General features: G+C 46.1%; 1 protein-coding gene across 1 annotated transcript in view; it reads left to right on the forward strand.

The window, feature by feature from the left end:
• The window catches only part of LOC137537853 (mucin-2-like), a 508,651-nt gene that overhangs the window by 131,984 nt on the left and 349,107 nt on the right, over positions 1-27,560 (forward strand). The window contains exons 15-16 of the mRNA XM_068259804.1: positions 13,977-14,029; positions 22,451-22,551. Of these exons, the coding sequence (XP_068115905.1) occupies positions 13,977-14,029; positions 22,451-22,551 (154 nt within the window). The remainder of the gene's footprint in view (positions 1-13,976; positions 14,030-22,450; positions 22,552-27,560) is intronic.

A 27,560-nucleotide genomic window follows, 5' to 3' on the forward strand; every position in this document is an offset into this window, starting at 1 on the left:
ACTCTTACAGAGAACATCTCAGGGTGGCTGGAAAACATCTTGAAACCTCTTGTCTGTAAAAGACCCAGCTACTTACAGGATACCACCCACCTCCTGAACAAACTGACAGCCATCGGCCCAGTACCTGAGGGAACCATACTGGCCACGATGGACGTGGAGTCCCTGTACACGAACATTCCCCATGATGATGGTAATGCGGCCTGCCGTAAATATCTTCAGGGTCAGGGCATACCTGTAAAGCCTATTACTGGACTGATCAAATTCATTCTCACTCATAATTATTTCACTTTTGGACAGGACCTCTATTTACAGCAGATGGGCGTGGCAATGGGTTCGCGATTCGCTCCACAGTATGCAAATCTATTCATGGCCAAAACCGAAGAGGTATACCTCAATGCATGTGGCATAAAACCCTCGGCCTACTTCCGCTTCATTGATGATATTTTAATCATCTGGTCCGCAAGTGAGGATGATCTTCTCCAGTTCCACAGGAACTTCAATGCCTTCCATCCTACAATCAAATTGAAACTTACCTACTCTCACACAGAGATTAACTTTCTGGACACCACCATATACATCAGGGGTAACAACCTATAAACCTCTGTGTATCGCAAACCTACAGACCGTCCCACATACCTAAGATATGAGTTTTCATCCCAAGCACATTAAAGGGAAGGTTCAGGGAAACGTTTAAAAAAATAAAAATTCATATCCACTTACCTGGGGCTTCCTCCAGCCCGTGGCAGGCAGGAGGTGCCCTCGCCGCCGCTCCAGAGGCATCCGGTCGTCTTCGGTGGCCGACCCGACCTGGCCAGGCCGGCTGCCAGGTCGGGCTCTTCTGCGCTCCAAGGACGGGCTCTTCTGCGTCCCACGCGGGCGCGCTGACGTCATCGGACGTCCTCCGGGCTGTACTGCGCAGGCGCAGTAGTTCTGCGCCTGCGCAGTAAAGCCTGGAGGACGTCCGATGATGTCAGCGCGCCCGCGTGGGACGCAGAAGAGCCCGTCCTTGGAGCGCAGAAGAGCCCGACCTGGCAGCCGGCCTGGCCAGGTCGGGTCGGCCACCGAAGACGACCGGAAGCCTCTGGAGCGGCGGCGAGGGCACCTCCTGCCTGCCACGGGCTGGAGGAAGCCCCAGGTAAGTGGATATGGATTTTTATTTTTTTAAGCGTTTCCCTGAACCTTCCCTTTAAGAACTCTATAATTTACAGCCAAGCTATAAGGTACAACCGGATTTGTTCTGACAGGATGGACAGAGACAAGCACCTGGATCACCTTAAGAACACTTTCATTAAACAAGGTTACAGTCCTCCCATGGCTGAGGCCCAAATCAGGAAAGCCAGCAACATCCCCAGGACTGAACTCCTGAAATATAAGCAAAACCAGAAAGAGGAACGTGTCCCTTTGGTTGTCACCTACAACCCACACCTGGAAATCTTAAGGAGGATTGCTAAGGAACTTCATCCCATTTTACACAAGGATCACAGACTGAGAACGATATTCCCTAAACCTCCACTCTTGTCGCATCGGCAACCACACAATCTAAAACAGATGATTGTCAGGAGCTCTTTGAATAGGCCTCAACAAAACGGAACATCACCCTGCCGACAAAAAATATGTGGGACCTGCAGACACATTTACTCCACTGACAGGGTAACGATACCAGGTTCACAACAGGAGTACAGAGTACAAGGTAAATTTTCCTGTGGGTCCACCAATCTGGTATATCTGATCATGTGTGCTAAATGCCCCAATGTTATGTACGTGGGAGAAACTGGACAAACACTGCGCAAACGTATGAATGGACACAGGCACACTATTAATGATACCAAATCTGGACTTCCAGTTGCTACACACTTTCGGTCCAACGGACACAGCATGGATGATCTTCTTGTCACTGCCCTGAAGGGCGGCTTTAAAACGTCAAATGACCGATTAATAGCAGAAACAAAATTTATAAATTGGTTCAAAGCTGTGCAGAAGGGTTTGAATAAGGACAACAACTTTCTATATTGGTATGAGATTGATGATATATGAACTGTCTCAGCCACTCTAGCTGAACTTGTGAACTAAGAATTTACGATACCTCTGGGTCAATCATAATACCAGGTCTGTGAGCAATGAAGTAAACAAGGATCCTTATCTTACCCCATTTAGATGGTCTGTTTGTATTAAAGCATCTTAATGACGTATTTATGCTTGAAAAAAATATCTGTTTTCCCCTTTGATGTTGCATGTATATAAGCTGTCTGTACCACCAGCTTGCAAACTAACAGGATGTAAACCTGACGAAGGCTGCAAGGACGAAAGCTTGTTTATTCTTATTCATTTGTAGTTAGCCAATAAATGGTATCATCCTGATTTAAAACTTCTTGCTTTTACTGATGGCTAACACGGTACAATACCCTACTGCACATATTACTGTTAGGAACTGTGTACTGCTGCTCCTGCCTGCTGGTGGCAGACAGTATTGGCATCGAATGCCTGAAACTTTCATTGTGTCACCAGCAGAGGGCTCGATGGACTACAATCCAACAGCAGGTGACTGTTCACTCACAAAGACTTGCAGTTCCTGATCTGGCCTGCGTGTGGTTCAGTTGTTTATTGCAATTACTCACCACCAGCTGCATCCTGTGTTCACTTTCACATGGACTATTTAAGGACTGCCTCTTCCCCCTGCTAATTGCCAGAACATTGAGCTCCCAGGTTTGAGTTTCTGGACATCCTGGTTCCTGATCCCTTTCCCTGTATTCTGTGTATGCCTTCCTGTTGCTGAACCTGTTTATTCTGTCTGAGACCTTGGTTTTGCCAATCCCTGATACCGTGCTTCTCTGATAGACTGTTGCTGATCTTGCTCTCCTGCTGACTCTGATATTCTGCCTAATCCCTTTTGTACTGTGATTGTGTGTATATTATCCTGTATATATGTTCTGTATATAGTTAGATATATTTACCACTGCTTTCCCGGGTTATTGTATATATTGTGTGCTATGCATGGGTTTGCATATTTGCATTTACGTTTGTATGTATACCTGCATTTGCAATAAAACATTATATTTGCACCATATTCCTGGATTCAGTGTCTGTATACTGCAAACTGTGGTCAAAAACCCTGTTTCTCCATTCAGGCTTGTGACAATTACCTATACAAAATATCAAGTCAGGATTCCTCATTATTCATATACAGGGCATCAAATCATATTCTTTGTTTAAAGAGAACCCGAGGTGGCATTGCATTATGCTAGTGGGGCACAGAGGCTGGTTGGGCACACTAACACCACCCTCTGTTGCCCCATCGTGTGCCTCAAAGACCCCCCTGCTCACCGCTATACCCCCGCAGTGCTGGCGACACGCAGCGCGTCGCCAGTAGTGTTGGGCGAACAGTGTTCGCCACTGTTCGGGTTCTGCAGAACATCACCCTGTTCGGGTGATGTTCGAGTTCGGCCGAACACCTGACGGTGCTCGGCCAAACCGTTCGGCCACATGGCCGAACTAAGAGCGCATGGCCGAACGTTCCCCGAACGTTCGGCTAGCGCTGTGATTGGCCGAACGGGTCACGTGGTTCGGGCCCGAACGCGCTCTGATTGGCCGAACGGTCACGTGGTTCGGGTAAATAAATACCCGAACCACGTCATATCTCCGCCATTTGTCTGTGGGTTTAGCTTTGGGTAGGCAGGCAGGGTAGTTCGCTCTCCAGCCACGCTAGCCAGGGTCCCCCCCAGTCATTGTGTGTCGCTGCTGGGAACAGTAGTACACCGCTCGCTCAGCCACACTATATATAGCATTGTTTACTGCCACTGTGTACCTCGCTCAGCCACGCTATATATATAGCATTGTGTTTTATGACACTCTGTGTACACGGCTTAGCCTGACTAATATAGCATTGTGTGTACTGCCACTGTGCACCTCGCTCAGCCACGCTATATATAGCATTGTGTGTACTGCCACTGTGCACCTCGCTCAGCCACGCTATATATAGCATTGTGTGTACTGCCACTGTGCACCTCGCTCAGCCACGCTATATATAGCATTGTGTGTACTGCCACTGTGCACCTCGCTCAGCCACGCTATATATATAGCATTGTGTTTTCTGACACTCTGTGTACACGGCTTAGCCTGACTAATATAGCATTGTGTGTACTGCCACTGTGCACCTCGCTCAGCCACGCTATATATAGCATTGTGTGTACTGCCACTGTGCACCTCGCTCAGCCACGCTATATATATAGCATTGTGTTTTCTGACACTCTGTGTACACGGCTTAGCCTGACTAATATAGCATTGTGTGTACTGCCACTGTGCACCTCGCTCAGCCACGCTATATATAGCATTGTGTGTACTGCCACTGTGCACCTCGCTCAGCCACGCTATATATAGCATTGTGTGTACTGCCACTGTGCACCTCGCTCAGCCACGCTATATACAGCATTGTGTGTACTGCCACTGTGCACCTCGCTCAGCCACGCTATATATATAGCATTGTGTTTTCTGACACTCTGTGTACACGGCTTAGCCTGACTAATATAGCATTGTGTGTACTGCCACTGTGCACCTCGCTCAGCCACGCTATATATAGCATTGTGTGTACTGCCACTGTGCACCTCGCTCAGCCACGCTATATATATAGCATTGTGTTTTCTGACACTCTGTGTACACTGCTTAGCCTGACTAATATAGCATTGTGTGTACTGCCACTGTGCACCTCGCTCAGCCATGCTATATATAGCATTGTGTGTACTGCCACTGTGCACCTCGCTCAGCCACGCTATATATAGCATTGTGTGTACTGCCACTGTGCACCTCGCTCAGCCACGCTATATATAGCATTGTGTGTACTGCCACTGTGCACCTCGCTCAGCTACGCTATATATATAGCATTGTGTTTTCTGACACTCTGTGTACACGGCTTAGCCTGACTAATATAGCATTGTGTGTACTGCAACTGTGCACCTCGCTCAGCCACGCTATATATAGCATTGTGTGTACTGCCACTGTGCACCTCGCTCAGCCACGCTATATATAGCATTGTGTGTACTGCCACTGTGCACCTCGCTCAGCCACGCTATATATAGCATTGTGTTTACTGCCACTCTGTGTACACCGCTCAGCCAGACTATATACCGTTGTTTACTGACACTCTGTGTACACCGCTCAGCCAGACTATATACCATTGTTTACTGACACTCTGTGTACACGGCTTAGCCTGACTAATATAGCATTGTGTGTACTGACACTGTGCACCTCGCTCAGCCACGCTATATATAGCATTGTGTTTTCTGACACTCTGTGTACACGGCTTAGCCAGACTATATAGCATTGTGTGTACTGCCACTCTGTGTACACCGCTCAGCCAGACTATATAGCATTGTGTTTACTTCCACTCTGTGTCTGCTGGGCCTGGGAACAGTAGTACACCGCTCACCCGCCACTGTATAGCATTGTGCTCTGTGTCGCTGCTGGGAATAGTGGTACTGTATAGCATTTCTGTACTGCCACTGTACTGCTGCCAGTCAGCGTGTACTGTAAGGATAAGTGAAATGAGGAAGAAATCCGGTGAAAGAGGAAGGGGCAAGGGAAGAGGTGTTTCCCCTGACGGTTCACGTACAGGCCACAGGGGAGCACCCAAGAAAACCCACTCAATACTGCCCATGTTGTCCAGGACAACAACCCTCACAAATCCAAAAGAACAGGACCAGATAATTACTTGGATGACCTCTCAAGCGTCCAGCAGTGGGTTAAGCAGCACCAGCACATCACGCACGAGGTCCGAGTCCTCAGCCAGTTACAAGGAGCCAGTGGGCACAAAGCTGACACAACCGGCAGCGACACCACGCACACAACTGCCAGATAACCAGTCCGATGAATTACCTCAGGACACAATGGGGTATTCGCAGGAGCTATTCCCAGCCCAACAAACTTCCACCTATGAAAGGTCAATGGAGGAACAGCCAGAAATGTTGTGCCCGGATTCACAACCATTAACTGTGGGAAATGCACCGCGCACTGAAATACAAGGCGAGTCCGAGGAGGACTCGGAAACCCAAATCCCAGAGCAAGTTGGGCAGGAGGGGTTGCAATTGCAGGAGGTCGGCCGACAAGATCTGGAAGACGACGTTGGAGTGAGCTGCGCAGAGGTTGTTCTGGGGAGCTCTACTCCACGGCGGCGGCCCCCCACAATGACATATGACGAGTTTGAGGAGATGGAAGAGGAGGGTATGGACAATGTGGACAGAGACCCAGATTTTATTTGTGAACGAGAACATCGCCGTCGTAGCAGCAGCACAGATGAGTCTGTTGAAGAACCCACTGCTGCACGAGTTCGCCTTGTACCACAAGGTAGGCGGCGCGCAATTTCAGGCACCACAAGCGTGGAAGTTAGAGTGAGAGGCAAAAGAGGAGGAAACAGAAATCGCCAGCAAGGAGGCAGGTGCTCCAAAGTCTGGGCTTTCTTTGAAGACTGCACTGAGGATGTTACCACGGCGATTTGCAAGGTGTGCAAGACTCGCCTGAGCAGGGGGAAAAGTATTAACAACCTCTCCACCACCAGCATGAGCCGCCACATGCTATCCAAACATCCCACTCTGTGGGCAAACGCGGCAGGACAGGGTACCAGCAACACTGCCTCCCTTGGGTTCACCAGACTCACCACCAGACCCGCCTCAGCAGCAGCAGTAGCCCAGCCATTGCGTGGTTCACAACATTCACAAACATCAGACGACGCTGACACTGTCACTTTCCGGAGTAGTGCTCTTGAGGTCTCCCAGTGTTCATCAAACACAACAACCAACAGCCCTTCCGTGTGCAGCGCTACGGTTCAGTTGTCTGTGTCGGAGATGTTTGAGCGCAAGAGGAAATTGCCAGCAAATGACCCCCGGGCCGTGGCAGTAACAGCCAGCATAGCCAAGCTTCTGGCCTGCGAAATGCTGCCATATCGAGTGGTGGAGACAAACAGCTTCAAGGGCATGATGTCAGTGGCCATCCCACGTTACGTGGTTCCCAGCCGCTACCACTTTGCGCGCTCTGCAGTGCCTGAGTTGCATGAGCACGTGGTCAGCAAAATAACCCGAAGCTTGAAGAATGCCGTTGCCTGCAAGGTTCACCTCACCACTGACACTTGGACGAGTGCGTTTGGCCAGGGTCGATACATCTCCCTTACCGCGCACTGGGTGAACCTTGTGGAGCCTGGCAGCGATTCCTCACCTGCTACGGCGCGGGTGTTGCCCACGCCGCAAACAGCTGCACCGCCGTCCCTCCCACTGGATAACAACAGCAGCACCTACCTCTCTGACTCCTTCTCCTCCAACGCATCTCAAAGCTGTACCTCATCCGGAAACGCTAACCCAGCAGCAGTAGGATCGTGGAAGCAGTGCAGCACAGCTGTTGGCATGCGTCAGCAAGCGTTGCTGAAGCTGATCTGCCTTGGGGATAAGCAGCACACAGGGGAGGAAATTTGGAAGGGAATAAAGGAACAGACGGATTTGTGGCTGGCACCGCTGGACTTGAAACCGGGCATGGTTGTGTGTGATAATGGGAGTAATCTCATTCGCGCTTTAAGGTTGGCTAAGCTGACACACATCCCTTGCCTGGCGCACGTGATGAACCTAGTAGTTCAGCGGTTCCTGAGGACATACCCAGGCGTGGCCGATCTTCTGTTGAAGGTGCGTCGAGTGGCCAAACATTGTAGAAATTCCAGTACTGCTTCGGGGGCACTCGCCAAGATGCAGGAGCGCTTCAATCTCCCCCACCATCGCTTGCTGTGTGATGTCCCTACGCGCTGGAATTCTACGCTGCACATGCTAGCCCGCTTTTGCGAGCAGAAGAGTGCAGTGGTCCAGTACATGACGGCGCAGTACCGAGGCGCATCCGGCCAGCTGCCAAGCTTCTGTGGATCCGATTGGGCCAACATGTTGGACCTCTGCCAAGTCCTCCAAAATTTTGAGCAATCCACGTTGCTTGTGAGCAGTGACAACTCTTCAGTCAGCATTACCATACCACTGCTGTGTTTGCTGAAGAGGTCGATGTTGAAAATCAAGGAAACAGCTGTCATGATGCAACTGGGGGAATCTGAAGGAGAAAACGATCAGCGTGATGGTACCAACATCAGGCCATCCGCCTCAGGGAACGCTGGCCCCAGCAGCTATGACGAAGAAGAGGAGGAGGAACAGCTGGAGTTGGAGCAGGAATTTCATGCCACCACTGACGAGGGCCAGAGCGGTGCACGTTGGACTTCCACAATTCAACGCGAATGGTCAGCAGAAGCAGACCAGGAGGAAGGTGACGACTATGATGCATCACAACAACTATCACAACGCTCACAAGAGGATGATGAGGATTCTGGTAGGACTCTGGCACACATGGCTCAATTCATGCTAGACTGCATTGAACGTGACCCACGCATTGTGCGCATTCTGGACAACACCAATTACTGGGTTTATACCCTTCTGGATCCACGGTACAAACACAATGTTCCAAAACTGCTTGAAGAAAGAGTCAGACAGGTCAAAATGGAAGAATACCAGCAGGCCCTTGTGGAGACTTTAGAGAGGAGATTGACATCCTCCCCCTCCTCTAGCCAGTTGTACGCAGACAGACTGACTCCCGCAAACCCAGGACGACCAGGAGGGCAGCAAACAACGCAAGCCGCAGCTAGTGCCCAAAAGGGAACGGTATCGGCAGTGTCCTTGGAGTGGGAAAATTTTCTGACACCCATGCAGCAGCAGCCCACTGAACAGCAAGCGTGCAGATCCACCTCCAACACCGATCGCCTGGAGAAGATGGTCAAGGACTACATGGCAGATGACGTAGCTGTGTCGAACAATCCATCTGCACCCTTCAACTATTGGGTATCGAAGCTAGACACCTGGCACGAACTGGCAATGTACGCAATAGAGGTGCTGGCTTGCCCGGCAGCCAGCGTTATGTCGGAACGCTGTTTCAGTGCTGCCGGAGGCATCGTCACAGATCGGCGTATCCGCCTCTCCACAGAAAATGCAGACCGTCTGACTCAAATTAAAATGAATCAATCCTGGATTGGAAATGACTACGCAACACTCCAGGACCCCAACCAAGTAACATGACCAATGAACATCTGGGATGGTGTAGCGTTTCCGGTCCCTGTTTATTGAACCTCTCATCTGTATTACATTTATGACTGCATGGCGGCAAAAAGCATTGCTGCTATATCCGCACGCTTCTTGCCCTCATGCAAGGCCTGGGTTGTTGTGTCTTACAAAGCGTGGCCTTCTCCTCCTGCGCCTCCTCCTGTTCCATCACATCTGCTGCTGCTGGGTTAGCGTTGCCGCGTGGTCCCTGTTTATTGAACCACTTATCTTTATTACATTTATGACTGCATGGCGGTACAAAGCATGCTATCCGCACGCTTCTTGCCCTCATGCAAGGCCTGGGTTGCTGTGTCTCACAAAGCGTGGCCTTCTCCTCCTGCGCCTGCTCCTGTTCCATCACGTCTGCTGCTGCTGGGTTAGCGTTGCCGCGTGGTCCCTGTTTATTGAACCACTTATCTTTATTACATTTATGACTGCATGGCGGTACAAAGCATGCTATCCGCATGCTTCTTGCCCTCATGCAAGGCCTGGGTTGTTGTGTCTTACAAAGCGTGGCCTTCTCCTCCTGCGCCTCCGTCTGTTCCATCACGTCTGCTGCTGCTGGGTTAGCGTTGCCGCGTGGTCCCTGTTTATTGAACCACTTATCTTTATTACATTTATGACTGCATGGCGGTACAAAGCATGCTATCCGCACGCTTCTTGCCCTCATGCAAGGCCTGGGTTGTTGTGTCTCACAAAGCGTGGCCTTCTCCTCCTGCGCCTCCTCCTGTTCCATCACGTCTGCTGCTGCTGGGTTAGCGTTGCCGCGTGGTCCCTGTTTATTGAACCACTTATCTTTATTACATTTATGACTGCATGGCGGTACAAAGCATGCTATCCGCACGCTTCTTGCCCTCATGCAAGGCCTGGGTTGTTGTGTCTCACAAAGCGTGGCCTTCTCCTCCTGCGCCTCCTCCTGTTCCATCACGTCTGCTGCTGCTGGGTTAGCGTTGCCGCGTGGTCCCTGTTTATTGAACCACTTATCTTTATTACATTTATGACTGCATGGCGGTACAAAGCATGCTATCCGCACGCTTCTTGCCCTCATGCAAGGCCTGGGTTGTTGTGTCTCACAAAGCGTGGCCTTCTCCTCCTGCGCCTCCTCCTGTTCCATCACGTCTGCTGCTGCTGGGTTAGCGTTGCCGCGTGGTCCCTGTTTATTGAACCACTTATCTTTATTACATTTATGACTGCATGGCGGTACAAAGCATGCTATCCGCACGCTTCTTGCCCTCATGCAAGGCCTGGGTTGTTGTGTCTCACAAAGCGTGGCCTTCTCCTCCTGCGCCTCCTCCTGTTCCATCACGTCTGCTGCTGCTGGGTTAGCGTTGCCGCGTGGTCCCTGTTTATTGAACCACTTATCTTTATTACATTTATGACTGCATGGCGGTACAAAGCATGCTATCCGCACGCTTCTTGTCCTCATGCAAGGCCTGGGTTGTTGTGTCTCACAAAGCGTGGCCTTCTCCTCCTGCGCCTCCTCCTGTTCCATCACGTGTGCTGCTGCTGGGTTAGCGTTGCCGCACAACAGGGGGACACTGCCACAACAGGGGGACACTGCCACAGGGGACACTGTCACAATAGGGGACACTGCCACAGGGGACACTGGCACAATAGGGGACACTGCCAAAACAGGGGGACACTGCCACAACAGGGGGACACTGCCACAACAGGGGGACGGGGGACACTGGCACAGGGGGCTGCAGGCAGAACAGGGGGACACGGCAGGCAGAACAGGGGGACACAGCAGGCACAGGGGGACACAGCAGGCAGAACAGGGGGACACAGCAGGCACAGGGGGACACAGCAGGCCAGGGGGACACAGCAGGCACAGGGAGACACAGCACAGGGGGACACAGCAGGCACAGGGGGACACAGCACATAACACTGTCCCCATATGTGGTGTAATAGTATGTAATGTAACTGGAAAGGGGGAGGTAAAAAGTCCTTAAGACACCCCTGCATCATAGACAGACCTAGGTTTAGTTTTTTTCTTTTTTTCCTGATTTTAGCCCTCTAAATCTGGGTGCGTCTTATATGCCGGAGCGTCTTATATGGCAAAAAATACGGTATACGTAATTACAAATTGTTAATTCAATTAATTTTGTATAATCATTCTTAATTACGCATATTTACGCATAATTTTGTAGCAAAGCTACGGTACATGCTAGTGCTACCAACATTGCTACATATGTTAAGGAAAATAGTCGGGACAAGTTAAAAAAATATATATTTTTCAAAAAGAACTTGCCGTTTTTGAGAAAATCGATTTTAAAAATGCAAAGAATAATGGTTTTTAAACTTTAAAAATGTCGGTTTAAAAACCATTTTTCTTTGTATTTTCAAAATCGATTATCTCAAAAACTACCAAGTCTTTTTGAAAAATGTTTTTTTTTACTTGTACCCACTAATCTCCTTAACATACGTAGCAAAAGCATGTATGGGGGATTTGCTATTCGCCGCCAAAGTCAGGGCAAAATTACGCGTATATTCATGCGTAATTACGAATGCTTACAATTACATATGAAATGAATTACACTTTTCCCAGGAATCTCACATTATGATTATGATGCGTAAATGTGAATTACGATGCGTAATTGCGCGTAGGCGTAATGTCTGCTCATCACCAGCTGTTCTACACATACAATTCATTATATCATACATTTATTTTTACTTTAGATTCCCATTCAACTTCCAGTCATGAATTTTGCCTGGCTTCAGAAACAAAATGTAATCATTAACTGGAACTCCAGTGAAATTGTTGTGTGGTATCATACTTTACAAAAGCTGTTCCTGTCCACCATGTTTGCTCTGCTGTGACTACTCCTCTTCTGGGGCTTCCACAATAAATGGAGATGAGAGGCAGAATTGTGCATTCCTATAGTTTTGAATTCTTACTTTTAATTTAAAGGCTGAATGAAGTGTAAACTGCTGCCAGGTCAGTGTGGTGTAAAATCTATTCATTCAGTTCCCACACAGAGAAATGATGACTTCTTGAACGCTTCATCACTATTCTTCTATCAGGATTTTTTGCACCTCTAGATGAAAGTGTTTTGGCCTCTAGTTATCCGGAAAGCTGCTGCTGCAGTTCAATTTCTCTGGATGCTCAGATAAAGCATGGCTTAATTAATCCTTGCAATGAAAATGTTTTAAAAAAAGGAACACAGACATATTCTAACTAAAATCGGTACTATATGTTCATATGGTTACGTCAGCATGTCACGTGTCACTTAAATTATCCTTTAAATAACATATCGTTAGGTAAATATTACTAACTGGCAGTGATGCTCATCCGAGCTCGGATATCCGAGATACTCGGATATCCTAGCTCTTTTTTCACTATTCGAGCTCGAATACCGAGCTCGAATAGTATTAGCTATCCGGGCTGTGCTATCCGAGCGCACTCGGATAGCAATCAGCTATCCAGAGATATCCTAGCTATCCAAGCTCGGATAGCGTCATCCGCTCGGATAGCGTCACAACACGTCACCTCGAGTCCTCACAAGCGAATCAGAGGGCTCCCAGCCCTCTGACTGCAGCCGATCACAGAGGGGGAGCCTGGCCAAGCCCCCCTCTATAAATAGCGGGCGCCATGTTGCCTCACTCGTCCTGCTTGCGACTTACTGACTGACTGTACTGAGAGATTGCTCCAGTGCTTTTTGTCTGTGCAAGTGCATTTATTGTTCAATACACCTAGCGTTTTTACACTCCAACACTTGATATTCAACTGTATTGCTTTGTATTGTAGATAGATTGTATTTTAGGCAGTTTAGTTTGCGTGATTAGGGACTAGGGAGGGAGACTGTCACTGGTGCTGCTGCAGCTGCAGCCAGCAGCTAGGCCCAGTGCCTAGGCAAGGCAGCCTGCCCTGCTCTGTGCTCTAGTCTCTAGTTACCTGTGCTCTCACCTGTCCTACTCTACTGTACTACTTCTGTGTTAGATAGATTATTGTACTATTTTGTAGTTAGCAGGCCCAGCTTTACTGCTATGCCTGTCCTGTATCTGCTCTCTGTAATCTAGTCACACCTGTTCTATTGTTTAGCTAGATTCTTCTATTGTTTAGTTAGTACTGTAATACTGCAGTCAGTGCTAGTAGTTGTTAGAGTAGTAGTACTACTGTGTTAGCTTTCGACAGAACTGCTGTGCTGTGAGCAGTGACAGTTAGTGTGCACTAGTGTCTTCTCCTCTGCTGTCTGACTGGTACTTGGCACGTGCCACATCCGGCTTGCTCCTGGCACACGTTACACCTGCTGCTGCTGCTGTATTACCCTGCTCCTGCTGCCTGTGCAGCTCCCACCGCCAGGGTGCCACAGGCCACTGATACCACCTATATTTAACCCAAAACACAATTGCTGTGTAATTTTTTGGAGGTGTCTGGGGTGAAAACTGTCATGTCCCAGTTGTGTGGTTGGACTTTGGACACAATGTGGGCTGCACGACTGCTGTCTGGAACCTAGGCCTGATGTTAATTTACAGCTATTTTTTTTTTGGGGGGGGGGGATTTTAAGTCCCCACATCATCAATTAGTGTTCCCCTTCACAAAATAATGATGCTACATGCCTCATATACCCTAAAAACATTTTTAAAGCAATTTAAAGGCCACTTCCGGTTTTTCTATCCGGATATCCGAATTTGCCCGGATAGCCCGGATACTGTGGTCGGATATCCGATTTGCATTCGGATCGGAAAATTTTGAACTCGGATATCCGATCCGGATCGGATATCGGGGTATCCGGATCCGAATCGGATCCGGATTTTGAAAAGGGGTATCCGAGCATCACTACTAACTGGCTTCTTCAGATGTTTTAGAAGTAAACTAAGTGAGCACATAAAGTGGTTTGTTTATTATTAACCATATTCTATGACATTCTTTTACAGTGACTGCAGAAATGGAAAAATAACCTGTGACTTCTCATCTTTAGAAACAACAAGTAAGCATAGCAACTAAGATTGTCATGCTCATAGCTTTATGGAAAGGCCCACAAAGCCCTGGGTCTTGGGCGTCTACTGGCCGAGGGTGTGGCTGGAAGCCTGCAAATAGAAAAAGGAACCTGCAAATGGGGAGCAACATATGGAATAGGAGAAATGCTGCTCAAAAAAGCTGTGCAGAAAAAAATTGCACACAAAAACGCTCAGTTCTTGTGCTTGCGATTTATAATGTGAACATAGCCTAAAGTTACAAGGTAAAAAAAAAAAGTAAAGTTAAATTCTTACCTCAATAGACGGAAGCCTCTGGATCATCCAGAGGCTTGATGGCATGGCACCCTCTTCTTCCTTGCGGCAATGCTCTCATTCATGTATATGCACTGCCACTTTGCACAGGCACAAGTATGGCCTGCGCCTTCAAAATAGTACAAAGTTGTTTGTGCATGAAGGAAAAAGCTGCGCATGAACAGCTCCATAATACTGCACAGACAGACTGGAGCATGACCGCAAGAATATATTCAACAAGCTCTTGTCGAATATGTTCGGAGTGTCCCAGGGCTGGATCAGTGACTCCACGGAGGATGAGAAAGCCTCTGGATTATATTTTTCCTCACAGGTACCCTTCAGCCTCTGTTTCATAGTCAAAGAATTTGATGAGATTGAAATTAAAAATATGTGGACAAGCTCCACCCAGAAATCAATTCTAGTGTTGCAATGTACTCGGGGTTTGAAAATCAAATGTACGGTAACTGCAACTAAGACACACCCTCTATGCTTCTTGTTGTGTCCGGCCTCCCTCCATCTTGATTCTTTATGCCCTGTTCAGGACTTCCTTTGGACCTCCAGGGAGTATGTGCAATTCATGTAGTGTACTCCTGCATGTATGTGCACAAACTGGGCATGTGCACTACCGAGTTTTCTGGATTGTGCATGCCCACTACACTCTCAGTGATGGCTGCAGTGAATAGCCAAGTAGTAACAAGGTACACAGGGGTGTGTGAAGTAAACTACTCCGGGCTCTGACTGGTCCCTTTTACTGCTCTGAACATACAGAGCTTACAGCTCTGGGCATACAGCTGCAAGGAGAGGAGGCCAGAAGCAAGAAGTAGTCTGGAGGGGTCTTTACAGCTTATAGGAAATTGAGGTAAACATTATACAGTGCTGCCCATAATTATTCATACCCTAGGCAATTTTTGACTTAAAGTTACTTTTATTCAACCAGCAAGTAATTTGTTAATGGGAAATTACATTGGTGTCTCCCAACAGATAATAAGACGTTGTACAAAAGGCATTATTGTGGGAACAATTCTCAATTTTTATTTAAATTTAAGCAAAAAGTGTCCAGTCCAAAATTATTCATACCCTTCACAAACTGTCACAGTCTGTGGGAAAATCCAAAGTTCTATACCATTCCAAATAGTCCACGCTGTTCTAAAGCATCCTAATTACCCTGATTAATTGGGAACAGCTGTTTTAATTAATTCAACAGGTGAAAAACAGCAGCTCTCTGCAGTTGGCTTGTAGACAATGATGGCTAAGACAAAGGAGCTCAGTGAGGACCTGCGCATTGTGGCTGCTTACAAGTCAGGAAAAGACTTCAAGGCCATTCCTAAATGTTTTCCAGTTCCAGTGGCTACAGTGCAAAGTTTTATTAAAATATACAAAATGTTCTGCAATGTGAAAAATCTCAAAGGACGTGGTTGGAAGCCAGAAGTGACTCCACCACCAAGGCCATCCTGATGAATCTGGGCTCTGCTGGTGGCAATGTCTCAAGGCAGACAATCCAATGGACACTGCACACTGCTGGGTTCCACTGATGCAGAACAAGGAGGACACCACTTTTCCAGATAAGGCATACAAAAGCTTGCTTGGCCTTTGCAAATGCTCACCTGGACAAAGAAAAAGACTTCTGGTTTTCTGTGAAACAAAAATTGAATTGTTTGATTATGATGATGTTTCCTTCATTTGGCGTAAAAAAGGAGAGCCTTCACCCCAAAGAACACCATCCCCACTGTCAAACATTGCAGTAGATACAGAGGCACCAGCAGAATAAAACAAGGAACAATATAAAAACGATAAAATCAGGGGGATAAGGGTGGACTTACCTCCCCAGAAACCAAACGCAACCACTATGTATGGTTAAGACAAATTTTAATTTGTACTCCAAGTAAACAATACCAACGCGTTTTGCGGGTCTCACGCCCGCTTCCTCAGGCAAAATACAAAAAGGAGTAGCTGCAATACAAAAATAAAAAACACATACAATATATAGCCATACTTTAAATATAAAATACATAAATGCTCAAAAAGGCATAAAAGAGTATACCAAACATACTTTGCCAGTGAAAAAACACTTATTTATGTTTAAACGGTGAAAAAGGATTATCGTTGCCATTCCAAATACATAAAACAATGCCATAAATGCTCAATATATAATGTTCAAAAAATAAGCGTATTTATTTTCAATATTAAGTATATCAGCACTATATAGCGTCATTTATACTTGTGAACACCAAAAATGGTAATAAAATGATTAGAATCGCCTCCTTTCATCCCATCCATACATTGCTAAGTGATGTATGTCCTGTGACTCTTCATGTACTATTAGAGTGCATGTACTGCAATTGTGCTCCCATAATTGCACTCCCATAACAGCCATAGGTATATTTTCAGGAAGACTCTTACCTCAGAAGTTGTGCATTCAGGTGCAGCGCCTCTCTATCGAGCGGGCGCTGCACCAGCTTCTGATATACTTTCTTGCTGGTCCCGTAGTGCGGGGCGGCTGGGAGTTTCATCCAGGCGTCAAACAACCACTATCAAATACGAACAGTCAAGTATGGATTCAGGCTAGCACACCGGCTTCAAAGTGCAAACAATTCCGTTTATTGCTTCATCAGCACGTATGTAATGACAATTGTTTCGGGCCACGCCAGGTCCCCTTCTTCAGAATGTGCAGACAAATATTTGTCTGCACATTCTAATTGTCATTACATACATTCTGATGAAGCAATAAACGGAATTGTTTGCACTTTAAAGCCGGTGTGCTAGCCTGAATCCATACTTGATTGTTGATGTACTTGGTGCTTTGGCTTAGCACCCTCAGGCTATGCACCCAGACTTCGGGTAAGGTGTGCCATCTCCACAGTTCCCTTGCTCTGCACTGTCAAACGTGGTGGTAGGAACCTAATGCTTTGGGGTTGTTTTTTCAGCCAATGGACCATGGAACCTAATTACAGTAAACGGCACTATGAAAAAAGAGCAATACATGAGAATTCTCAATTACAACATCAGGTAGTCTGCAGAGAAACTTGGCCTTGGCCACCAATGGACATTTCAGCATGACTATGACCCAAAACACACAGCAAAAGTGGTGAAGAAATGGTTAGCAGACAACATTAATTTTTTGGAGTGAGTGGCCCAGTCAGAGTCCTGACTTGAATCCAATTGAGAATCTGTGAATGGAGCTAACGATCAAAGTGATGGCAAGAAGTCCCTCCAACCTTATAGATTTGGAGCTCATTGCTAAAGATGAATGGGCAAAAATAGCCGTGGAGACATGCAAAAAGCTGGTCTGCAATTACAGGAAGCGTTTGATTGCTGTAATAGCTCATAAAGGATTTTCTATTGATTATTGAGAAGGGTATGAATAATCTTGGACTGGACATGTTTTGCTCAAATGTAAAAAAAAAGCTGTGAAATGTTTTTTTTTTTTCCTCAAAATAATTCCTCTTGTGCATCGTCTTATCTTTTGGGAGACACCTATGCCATTTCCAGTTAAGCAACTACTTGCTGGTAGAATAAAAGTAAATTTGAGTCAAAATTTGGCAGGGGTATGAATAGTTATGGGCAGCACTGTATATAGGTACACTTTAAACATTATTTGTGCACTTTAAAGAAAATCTGTATTAATAAAAATTGCCCCTGGGGGGTACTCACCTCGGGAAGGGATGCCCCGGGATCCTATCGAGGCTTCCCCGTCCTCCTCCGTTCCACAGTGGCAGCAATACAGCTCCCGGTACGGCGGCATGTAAATATTTACCTTGCCGGCTCCAGCGCAGGCGTAGTAGTAGCTCTCGGCTCATAAATAGGTGGAAATAGCCAATCCCAGTCAGGTCCGCTCTACTGCGCAGGCGCAAGTCTCTAGAGCAAACCCGACTGAGATCAGCTATTTCTGAGCCGAGAGCCGAAAACAGCACACTCACTGGAACAGAGAAATGTAAATATTGCACAGCCTGACAAATTGTTGGCTGTGAATTCCGTGGGCCAGAGTGAGACCACCGTGGGACGGAGGAGGAAGGAGGAAGCCTCATTAGGATCCAAAGGCTTCCCCTTCCCGAGGTAAGTACCCCCAGGGGGTCTTTTTTTTTGTACAGGATCTCTTTAAAGGACAACTGAAGTGAGATGGATATGGAGGCTGCCATAATTATTTCCTTTTAAGCAATACTAGTTGCCTGGCGCTATTCAGACACTACTGCAGCCAAATAGACCAGCAGGGCTGCCAGGCAACTGGTATTGTTTAAAAGGAAATAAATATGGCAGCCTCTATATTCCTCTGAGTTCAGTTGTCCTTTTTAGGGACTGAAATCAAGTTTAGAGTCAGACACATTTTCAGTAGGAAAATACATATATTTACACACATCTGTAAATCAGTACTGAAAGAGTGACCAATAATGGAGAAAGAGGGACAGATAAATTTGATTCCCAAAGAGGTAGTGTTCCTTTCAAAACAGGCAGGCCAGATGGAGTAGAGCAGCACTCAAATGACAGGGTGTTCAGAGTGTGCCTCGGATCAGCCCCGTGTATCGGCGGGACCGTACAACATCAGTCCTTAGAGAATCTGGCACCGCTCTAATAAAGTCCACTTTATTTAAAAAAGATTGAGAAGCAGAACAGACCAATCAGAGTAAATCCTGTGAATGCACGTCATTTTATAATATTATGAAAAGATTACATCCTTGCCAATGACCATGATTATGCTTTCAGTACACTGTCAGGGGGTGTGTTCTCTATTTTGAAATCACCTATGATAGATGGGGCGGTGCTTATTCACTCTCCCACAGTTCCTCTTCAGATCTGTGCATTTACATGATTTACTCTGATTGGTCTGTTCTGCTTCTCATATGGGTATTTAGAAGAGTGTGTGGCGTGAACAAGGGCTGAGACACGCAATGGTGGGATGTTGCCACTAATCAGCTTCAGGCTCCTTGCACACTGCAAATCCGTGTTCCGATTCAGTTTCCAATTTGCAATTCTGATCTTCCCTGAATACAATCAACAGAAAAACGGAGGAAAAAACGCAGCATGCAGTAACGATTCAAAATCGAAATCGGATGTAAAAACCGATTAAAGATCGGAATCGTATGCAGTGTGCAGGGAGCCTCATATTAATGTAACTTATAGTCTTTTTTTAACCATTTCCATGCATCCCCCTTCCCCGTACTGCTGCACTGCATATTATTCTGCCTAAATGCAGAGTAGCGCAGGGTGCAGCTTGATATTTGCCTGATTCAGAGAGAGAATCGAGTCTCCTCTTCCACCACAGAGCGGCACTGTATGCAGACATCCACCTTCGTGTCCCCATCACGTCACATCATGTGTTCGGGAGCAGGAGGATGATGTCAGCATACAGTAACACTATGCAGAGCCCTTAAAAAAGCATGGCTTAAAGGGGAACTGAAGTAAGAGGTATACGGAGGCTGCCATATTTATTTCCTTGTAATCAATAAAGGTTGCCTGGCAGCCCTGCTGGTCTATTTCTCTGCAGTAGTATCTGAATAACACCAGAAACAAGCATGCAGCTAGTCTTGTCAGATCTGACTTTAACGTCTGAAACACCTGTTCTGCTGCATGCTTGTTCAGGGGCTATGGCTAATAGTTTTAGAGGCAGAGGATCAGCAGGGCTGCCAGGCAACTGGTATTGATTAAAAGGAAATAATTATGGCAGCCTCCGTATACCTCTTACTTCAGTTCCCCTTTAAGAAAAGAATAAAGCTCTTGCTCATTGGGATGGTTGGACTAGACACAACAGTGTAAATTGTTAGTGCAAATTGGTACTGTGCCAAATAGGGGTGCCCTACCGTTTGTCTGGTCTCTAGATTTGAGGCACATTGGGATATTTTCAGTGTGGTATTGGAAAAACATTGGCCCATTCTTCAGCTGTCACCAGCTCTGGCGCACACCATTGGCTCCAGATTGATGAGGATTTCTTGCAGGACCAACAACCACTATTCACTATATGCTGAGCCAGATTTTATGCTCACAGGCTGGACAACTGGGGCATTGGATGAGTATAGCTCACAATTTGTATAATCCAGATGAGATTTTATTTTAGTGCTTTGAGGCCCCAACGCTATATTTACGAATTTTGACATTGTGGGCATGATGGATGCATTTTTGACAATGCAGCATCTTAGCGTGGAGTTACTATGGACTGTTTTTTTTATATATGATAATCTACCTGTTGACCATCACACTGAGGTGAGAGCCACCAAGAGTACGGAGTCTAAGTAACCATGGATCTTCACCAGAGTGCTCCACAAGGAATGATGGACTTTGCTGCCTAGCGCCCACCAGATCGCACTCTAACTAACCCTTAGGCATAGTTCACATTATAAATCACCAGCGCAATCACAAGCTCTGAGCGGTTTTGCGAGCAATTTTGTAAGCGCTTTTCTAAACGCTTTTGTCTAGCAATGTTTTGTTCACTTCCTGACGTCAATCAGGAAGTGAACTCTTTGACCTGGAAATTAATAAATACAATGTATTTATTAATTAAAGCGCTCAGCAAATCGCTTTTCAAGATCCAATCCACATAAAAAGTTGCGATCACAATCCAGACCTTTCAATAAAGTATAGGATTTCCCTGTAAAAGATCCGCATATAGTGCAGTATTGCTTATTATAAACCACCCTGTGATTCACTTCACACAATAGTGTAGATAATAGCCTCCACCCAGAGGAGATACAGAGAGAATACGGGGGAATACTTTTAACCCCCCTAGTGAGTTTCACTCACCAGATGGCTTCTTGATTACAAGAAGCCATCGGTAGCAAGGGCAGCAGATCAAGTGAAGTCCAAACGAGCTAGGTCACAAATGGGTATCTCACAAGTGGAGCTGGTCAGTAATCATGCCAAGGTGACAGGGGAAGCACTGGTGTTCAGGGCAGGCCACTTTAAATAGCCATGGCAATTCAAATCTGACACGCAATACGAGCACTGCACCTGCGCGTGCCACCCTTTGTGCATGCGCGTACATATAAGTAGACGCGAACGCGGACATAAACAAAAGGTCCTGTGCGCGCGCACACCCGCTCCCAACAATCTGCATAACACTGGGGCGGGTGCCGTGCACACGGGCATTATACCGATGCCAGGACAGGAGCGAGGCAAGGTGAGTCTTCCAATTTTTACTTAGTGTTTCTGGTTTTCATGGCAGCCATAGAGCATGCTTAACACCTACATAACAATTTGTATCTTTAATGGGAGTATGACCATTTTTATAAAAGTTGTACAGCATTATCATAGTGCTTTATACCGTTTTATTGTCAGTTATACATGTATTCTTAGCGAAACTGTATTATTTTACGGTACTTATCCGTTAGCCGGGTGCATCCGGCAGGTGGCGCTGTTGTTGCGAATTTCAATCATACAAGCTTCATGTAACAAAACTGTGATTGCAGCCGCCGCAGGTGGTGCCAATTGTATTACTAGCTGACGTAACAATATGTCTATTAAAAAAGTGAGTTAATTAAATGACAATTAAGCCGGCGGCAATGTAACAGATCAAGCCGCCGGCTTCGTGTCTCGCTGTCCTCCCCCCTTGGCCTCTCTCCTATAGAACACTGGCAGCCCTGGGGATACTCGTGTCCCCCCAGAGTCGTTCGTCGCAATAAAACAAGCAGGATTCCCTGCCGTGGCGAACAGCTGAGGGGACACGCATGTCCCCTCCCCCCCCCCCCCCCCCAGTGTCCTATAGGAGAGAGAGCAAGGGGGGAGGAGAGCGAGACACACAGCTTGATCTGTTACATTGCCGCCGGCTTATTTGTCATTTAATTAACTCACTTTTTTTAATAGACATATTGTTACGTCAACTAATAATACAATTAGCACCAAGTGCGGCGGTTACAATCACAGTTTTGTTACGTGAAGCAAGTATGATTGAAATTAGCAACAACAGCGCCACCTGCCGGATGCACCCGGCTAACGGATAAGTACCTATTTTACTATAAGTCCGTTTGTGTGATCAACCCCTTATGCAGTTCCTTGTAAGATGTATATATTCATTTGTATTGCTTTCCAATGCTTGGTCATCTGGCATTGTGACTGTAACCAGCGTGAGGACAGCTACTGACAAGACATAAGTATGTAGATCTATACAGAAAAGAAAAAAAGAAAACACATCTTACTGTGCCTCTGTTGTTCTCCAGATTGTACTGCACCCATGGTTTACTTCAATTGCTCAGCACAACCTGCAGACGCTACTGGAATTGAATGTTTACAAACCTGTCAGACTTTCTATGTTGATTGCGTAAGTATACGTTTACTTTAGATTTGATAGGCTACCGATCTGAAGCCATCATTCCTCAGGCTCATTCACCATCAGTATCTATGGCTGAATATAGCAAACAGAATTTATGAAGTCATTCTTGGTCTTCTTCAGTCAAACATGACACCTACTGTACAACTAGTATTTGATTTTATGAGCTGTAAAAAAGACAATTATGTATGATGGACAGGATCTGCCCACAGCAATTTAAACGAATCACAATCCTGACCTTTGACTGTACAAAAATAATGCCCAATCAGAGGTTAGTCTGACTAATGAAAACAAAGAGACACACAGACGTCAGGAGCCTGCTATTGTGTAATATTGTAATGCAATGGGTCAAGGATATAAAAATCAGAGTATATACTTACAAAATTGGGTTCCTTCCAGAGGCAACCACTCATATGTCCATGAGGGGAAGTACCCCCTTTGCCTTGGGTGACAGGTATCTGTCGCTGCTCCAATCAAAAGTTTGCACTACACACAGGTTGTAGTAGCGAGCTCCACACTAGGTAGGGTGATATAGAAGAACTAGAAGTATATGTAGGAGGTGCCCAATACAAGAGGAAGTCCAAAAAACTTCGCAAAATCGGGTAAGAGTTCTAGATCTTACCGTGCAAGAAGACTCTCAGAACTAAAATTATAAAAGAATTTCACAGTTTATTAAGCACTTCAGACTACGCGTTTTGCAACCTATGTTGCTTCTTCAAGTCATCACTCGGATGCTTTCTACTACTGGCACATTATTTGACCTGAAGAAGCGACGTAGGTCACGAAACGCGCTGTCTGACGTGCTTAATAAATGGTAAAAATCTTTTTTTAATTTGCGTTCTGAGACTCTTCTTGCAAGTTAAGATCTGGAACTCTTACCCGCTTTTGCAAAGTTTTTTGGACTTCAAGTTATCTATTTTGTAAATTATCTTGTTTTGGGAGCCTCCTATATGTGCTTCTAGTTCAATCTTAGGTTAACTTCATTGAAACCTTGAAATCAGTGTGAAATTATTATTATTAGTTGCAAATAAACTGATTTCCAAGGTCAAATTAAAAAAAAGATAATCAAAGTAACAGGACAGGACCACACCTGTTGGTAAAGAAAAATGTTGAGTTAAAGGATCAATAGGGAGGCTTGCTAGTCAGAGTAGTGATAAGCTCCAGTTTTACATTATCAGTTTAAAAGTGAATATTTCTTTAAGTGTACCCAAGGCGACATGTGACATGATGAGATAAACATGTGTACCCATATTTTTTGGACTATAAGATTCCCCTAGGCTTAGAGGAGAAAAACCAGGGTAAGAAAAATATACTAAACCTGCTGCATTCATGGTGCAAAGGTGTCTTATGGACCTTTTCCCCCAAAGTATTATGTTCCCCTTGTGCCCTCCTTATACCTCTTGTGTCCTCCTGTGTCCTCCTCTGCCCCTCTGTGGGCTCTTCTGTTCCCTCTGTGTCCTCTCCTGTGCCCCTGTGTCCTCCTTTCTCCCCCCTGTGTTCTCCTTTCTCCCCCGTGTCCTCCTCTGTCCCCCCGTGTCCTCTTCTGCCCCCATGTCCTCTTCTGTCCCCCTTGTGTCGTCCTCTGCCCCCCTGCATCCTTCTTTTCTGTGTCCTCTTATGCACTGTGTGTGTCTTTCTTTGCCCCCTTGTGTCCGTCCTCTGCCCTGTGTGTGTGTCCTTCCTATCCTGTGTCCTTCTGTGCCCTCCTGCATCCTTCTTTGCCGGTGTACCATCATTTCTGACTGTGCGTCCTGCCCTTTTCTGCCCGATGTGTTTCCTTCTTTGCCCGCTTGTGTCCATCCTCTGCCCTGCTCTGTCATGCATCCTTCCTTGCCCCCGTCCTCCTCTGCCCCACGTTCTTTGCCCAGAGAATGGAGAACAATACATACCGTACATTGTGGTGTGCGCCGCTGCTGCGGAAGTAGCTGCACATACAGAGGCTAAACAAAGCTTTAGTAAAGCATCAACGAATCAGGCGGTGGGCGCTGCCTCATAACAGCCAATCATTGCTGTGATTTGCTTGGCTCTCTTCTAACAGGACCTGATGATCTTGGAGGCTGAAGCACAGCTCTGTCATTGGAGCCAATTACTTGGTCCAATGAAAGAGCTGTGCTCCTTCCTCCAAGACCATCGGATCCTGTTAGAAAAGGGAGCAGAGTAGTGTGCAGCAGTGAATGGCTGTTCTGAGGCAGCACCCCCATCTGATTCATTGATTGCTTCACTAAGGCCTTGTTTAGCCTCTGTATGTGCAGCTACTTCTGCATCAATGGCATGTACCACAATGTACAGTATATATTGGTTTCCAGGCAAAGAACTTGGGGCAGTGGAGGACAGGGGGGAAAGAAGGATGCACGACAGAACAGGACAGAGGATGGACGCATGGGGGCAAAGAAATACACACGGGGGAAAGAGAAGGGCAGGACGCAAAGGCAGAAATGAGGGTACACTGGCAAAGAAGGATGCAGGAAGGCACAGAAGAACACAGTATAGGATGGACACATGCACAGGGCAGCGGAGGACACATGGGGCAAGGAATGGACAGAGGAGGGTGAATATGTACAGTACAGTCATTAATTGTGGGGGGACATTCACACTGACTTGTCCCCCACACACTTTTGGGGGAGGAAAAGTGTGTCTTATAGTCTGAAAAATACAGTATGTACATTGCAAAACATATTAATAACCAGGCTCTTTTACTTGGCTCATTTTGCTGCCTGAAAGAGTTAATATTTAGGCATGCTTTTGTCTTGTCTGTACCTTGTTGGGAATTTAGTAAACATCACTGAAAAGGTATTACAGCCATAATAGTGTTCCTGGCAGAATACAACTTCTGAGAGCAGAGGGACATAAAAAAAGGTCAATAGTTCATGTATTTTCATTTAGGGACACTTAATAGGCTGCCACTGAGCAGAGACAACAACATTAAATCTACCTTGTAAATGTTTACTTATAAAATAAAACCATGGGATTTCTAAAATAAGTCAGTTTAGGAGTAGGAGGACAAATACCATAGTTTATCTCATCAGTTTATTTTCACCTCAGGTTCACTTTAAAGGATACCCGAACTGAATTGTGACATGATGAGATAGACATGTGTATGTACAGTGCCTAGCACACAAATAACTAGGCTGTGTTCCTTTTTTTTCTCTCTCTGCCTGAAAGAGTTATATATCAGGTATATAAGTGGCTGACTCAGTCCTGACTCAGACAGGAAGTGACTACAGTGTGACCCTCACTGATGATAAATTGCCTTTTTTATCTCTTTCTTGCTCTCAGTAGCCATTTTCTGCTAGGAAAGTGTTTTATAGTTGGAATTTCTTATCAGTGAGGGTCACACTGTAGTCACTTCCTGTCTGAGTCTGGACTGAGTCAGCTACTTGCATACCTGATATTTAACTCTTTCAGGCAGAGAAAGAAAAAAAGGAACACGGCATAGTTATTTGTGTGATAGGCACTGTACATACACATGTCTATCTCATTATGTCACATGTCAGTTCGGGTATCCTTTAAGCAGCCAGGACCAATGACAGTTGCATGGCTCTAAGAGGTTTTAGCTTTAGCTATTCCAGGTCTCTGTGTCTACTAAGGTTAATCTGCTAGTGTTAAAACAGTGAACAGTAAACCCATCATGTTTTTGTATCACATACTAGGGATGAACAATCCAACTCTGTGGAATTTAGAATTCAGCATTCCCAATCAGAATTTGCAATGTGGAACTTAGAATTTTGCCCCTATATCATGTACCATGTAGGCTGGTATAACTCAGGGCATGGAGCACTGCCTGCTTTAGTATCTGAATTCTGGCTATACCAGCCTGCATGTGTAACAACCCTGGTTGCAAGTTCACTGCTATTACCAGAGATACTGTATATGTACAGCTATAATACCGATGGGTAGGATTCATTGAGGTTGATTCATTAAAGGGGTTCTGTGGAGGGTTTAATAAACAAAAAACTGACACTTACCTGGGGCTTCTATGGGGCTTCTATGGCCCCCTGCAGCTGTCATGTCCTGCACCGTCCTATGATTCTCCGTTCCCCGTCACCGTTCTTGTCTAATTATTAGTTAAACTAGTCTAGTCTAATTAGACAAATACTGTGCGCTCCCGCTCGCATCTGTGGGAGCTTACTGTGCAGGCACAGTACGAGAAAACCTCACACTGCGCTAGCGCAGTAAGCTCCCAGAGACGCGAGCACGCGCGGCCGCAGTTTTATTAGAAAAGTAATTAGACCGGGACCGGCAGCTGGGAACGGAGGATCGTAGGAGGACGGCACAGGCCATGACAGCTGCAAGAGGCCGATAGAAGCCCCAGGTAAGTGTCCATTTTTGTTTTTTAAACGCTCCACAGAACCCCTTTAAGAAAAATAGCACAAGTCACATGACAGGCAGCCTATTGGTCCAAGTGCAGGGATCACTTCCTTTAACGTTACTGGACCCAAAGGGGTCCAGGGCAGGATGAGCGGAGCGCCTGTTATTGGCTAATAGCGGGCGTAAGCTACTATGCTGTGCCTAGCGAGCGCTATTAACCAAAGTTAATAATGCACGCTATGCTGCCAATAGCGTGCGTTTTGTGCATTAAGGTGCGCAGGGTTGAAAAGCACGAGTAACAGGACAATTTTTCTTAGTGAATCAACCCCATTATCTGTCATAGCATTTAAAATACATTTTTCCTTTCAGTCTCAGTAAAGTAGTATTCAATGGCATCCCAATTTCCACATACCTATTTCCGCAGCGGAAAGCCAGTTTCTGATTGGTAATTGCCAGTTTCTACTTACAATTACTTGTTTTATACTAGTTAATAATTTTACTCATTTAAATTTCATAACAATAAAACTCTTTGGGCCTGATGCACGTACCTGCGGTAATATTGGCATGAACAGCTAGCGCTTGGGAATATTACCCTTATTTCCGTCAGCAAGTACCACAAGTTACGCTATTAGCCTGACCCTCTGTACTTGAGTAGCGTGACTCTTGCTATGATAATGAGCATTACTAATGGT

This window comes from Hyperolius riggenbachi, chromosome 11 (assembly GCF_040937935.1).
Source record: "Hyperolius riggenbachi isolate aHypRig1 chromosome 11, aHypRig1.pri, whole genome shotgun sequence".
Classification (NCBI taxonomy): Eukaryota; Metazoa; Chordata; class Amphibia; order Anura; family Hyperoliidae; genus Hyperolius; species Hyperolius riggenbachi.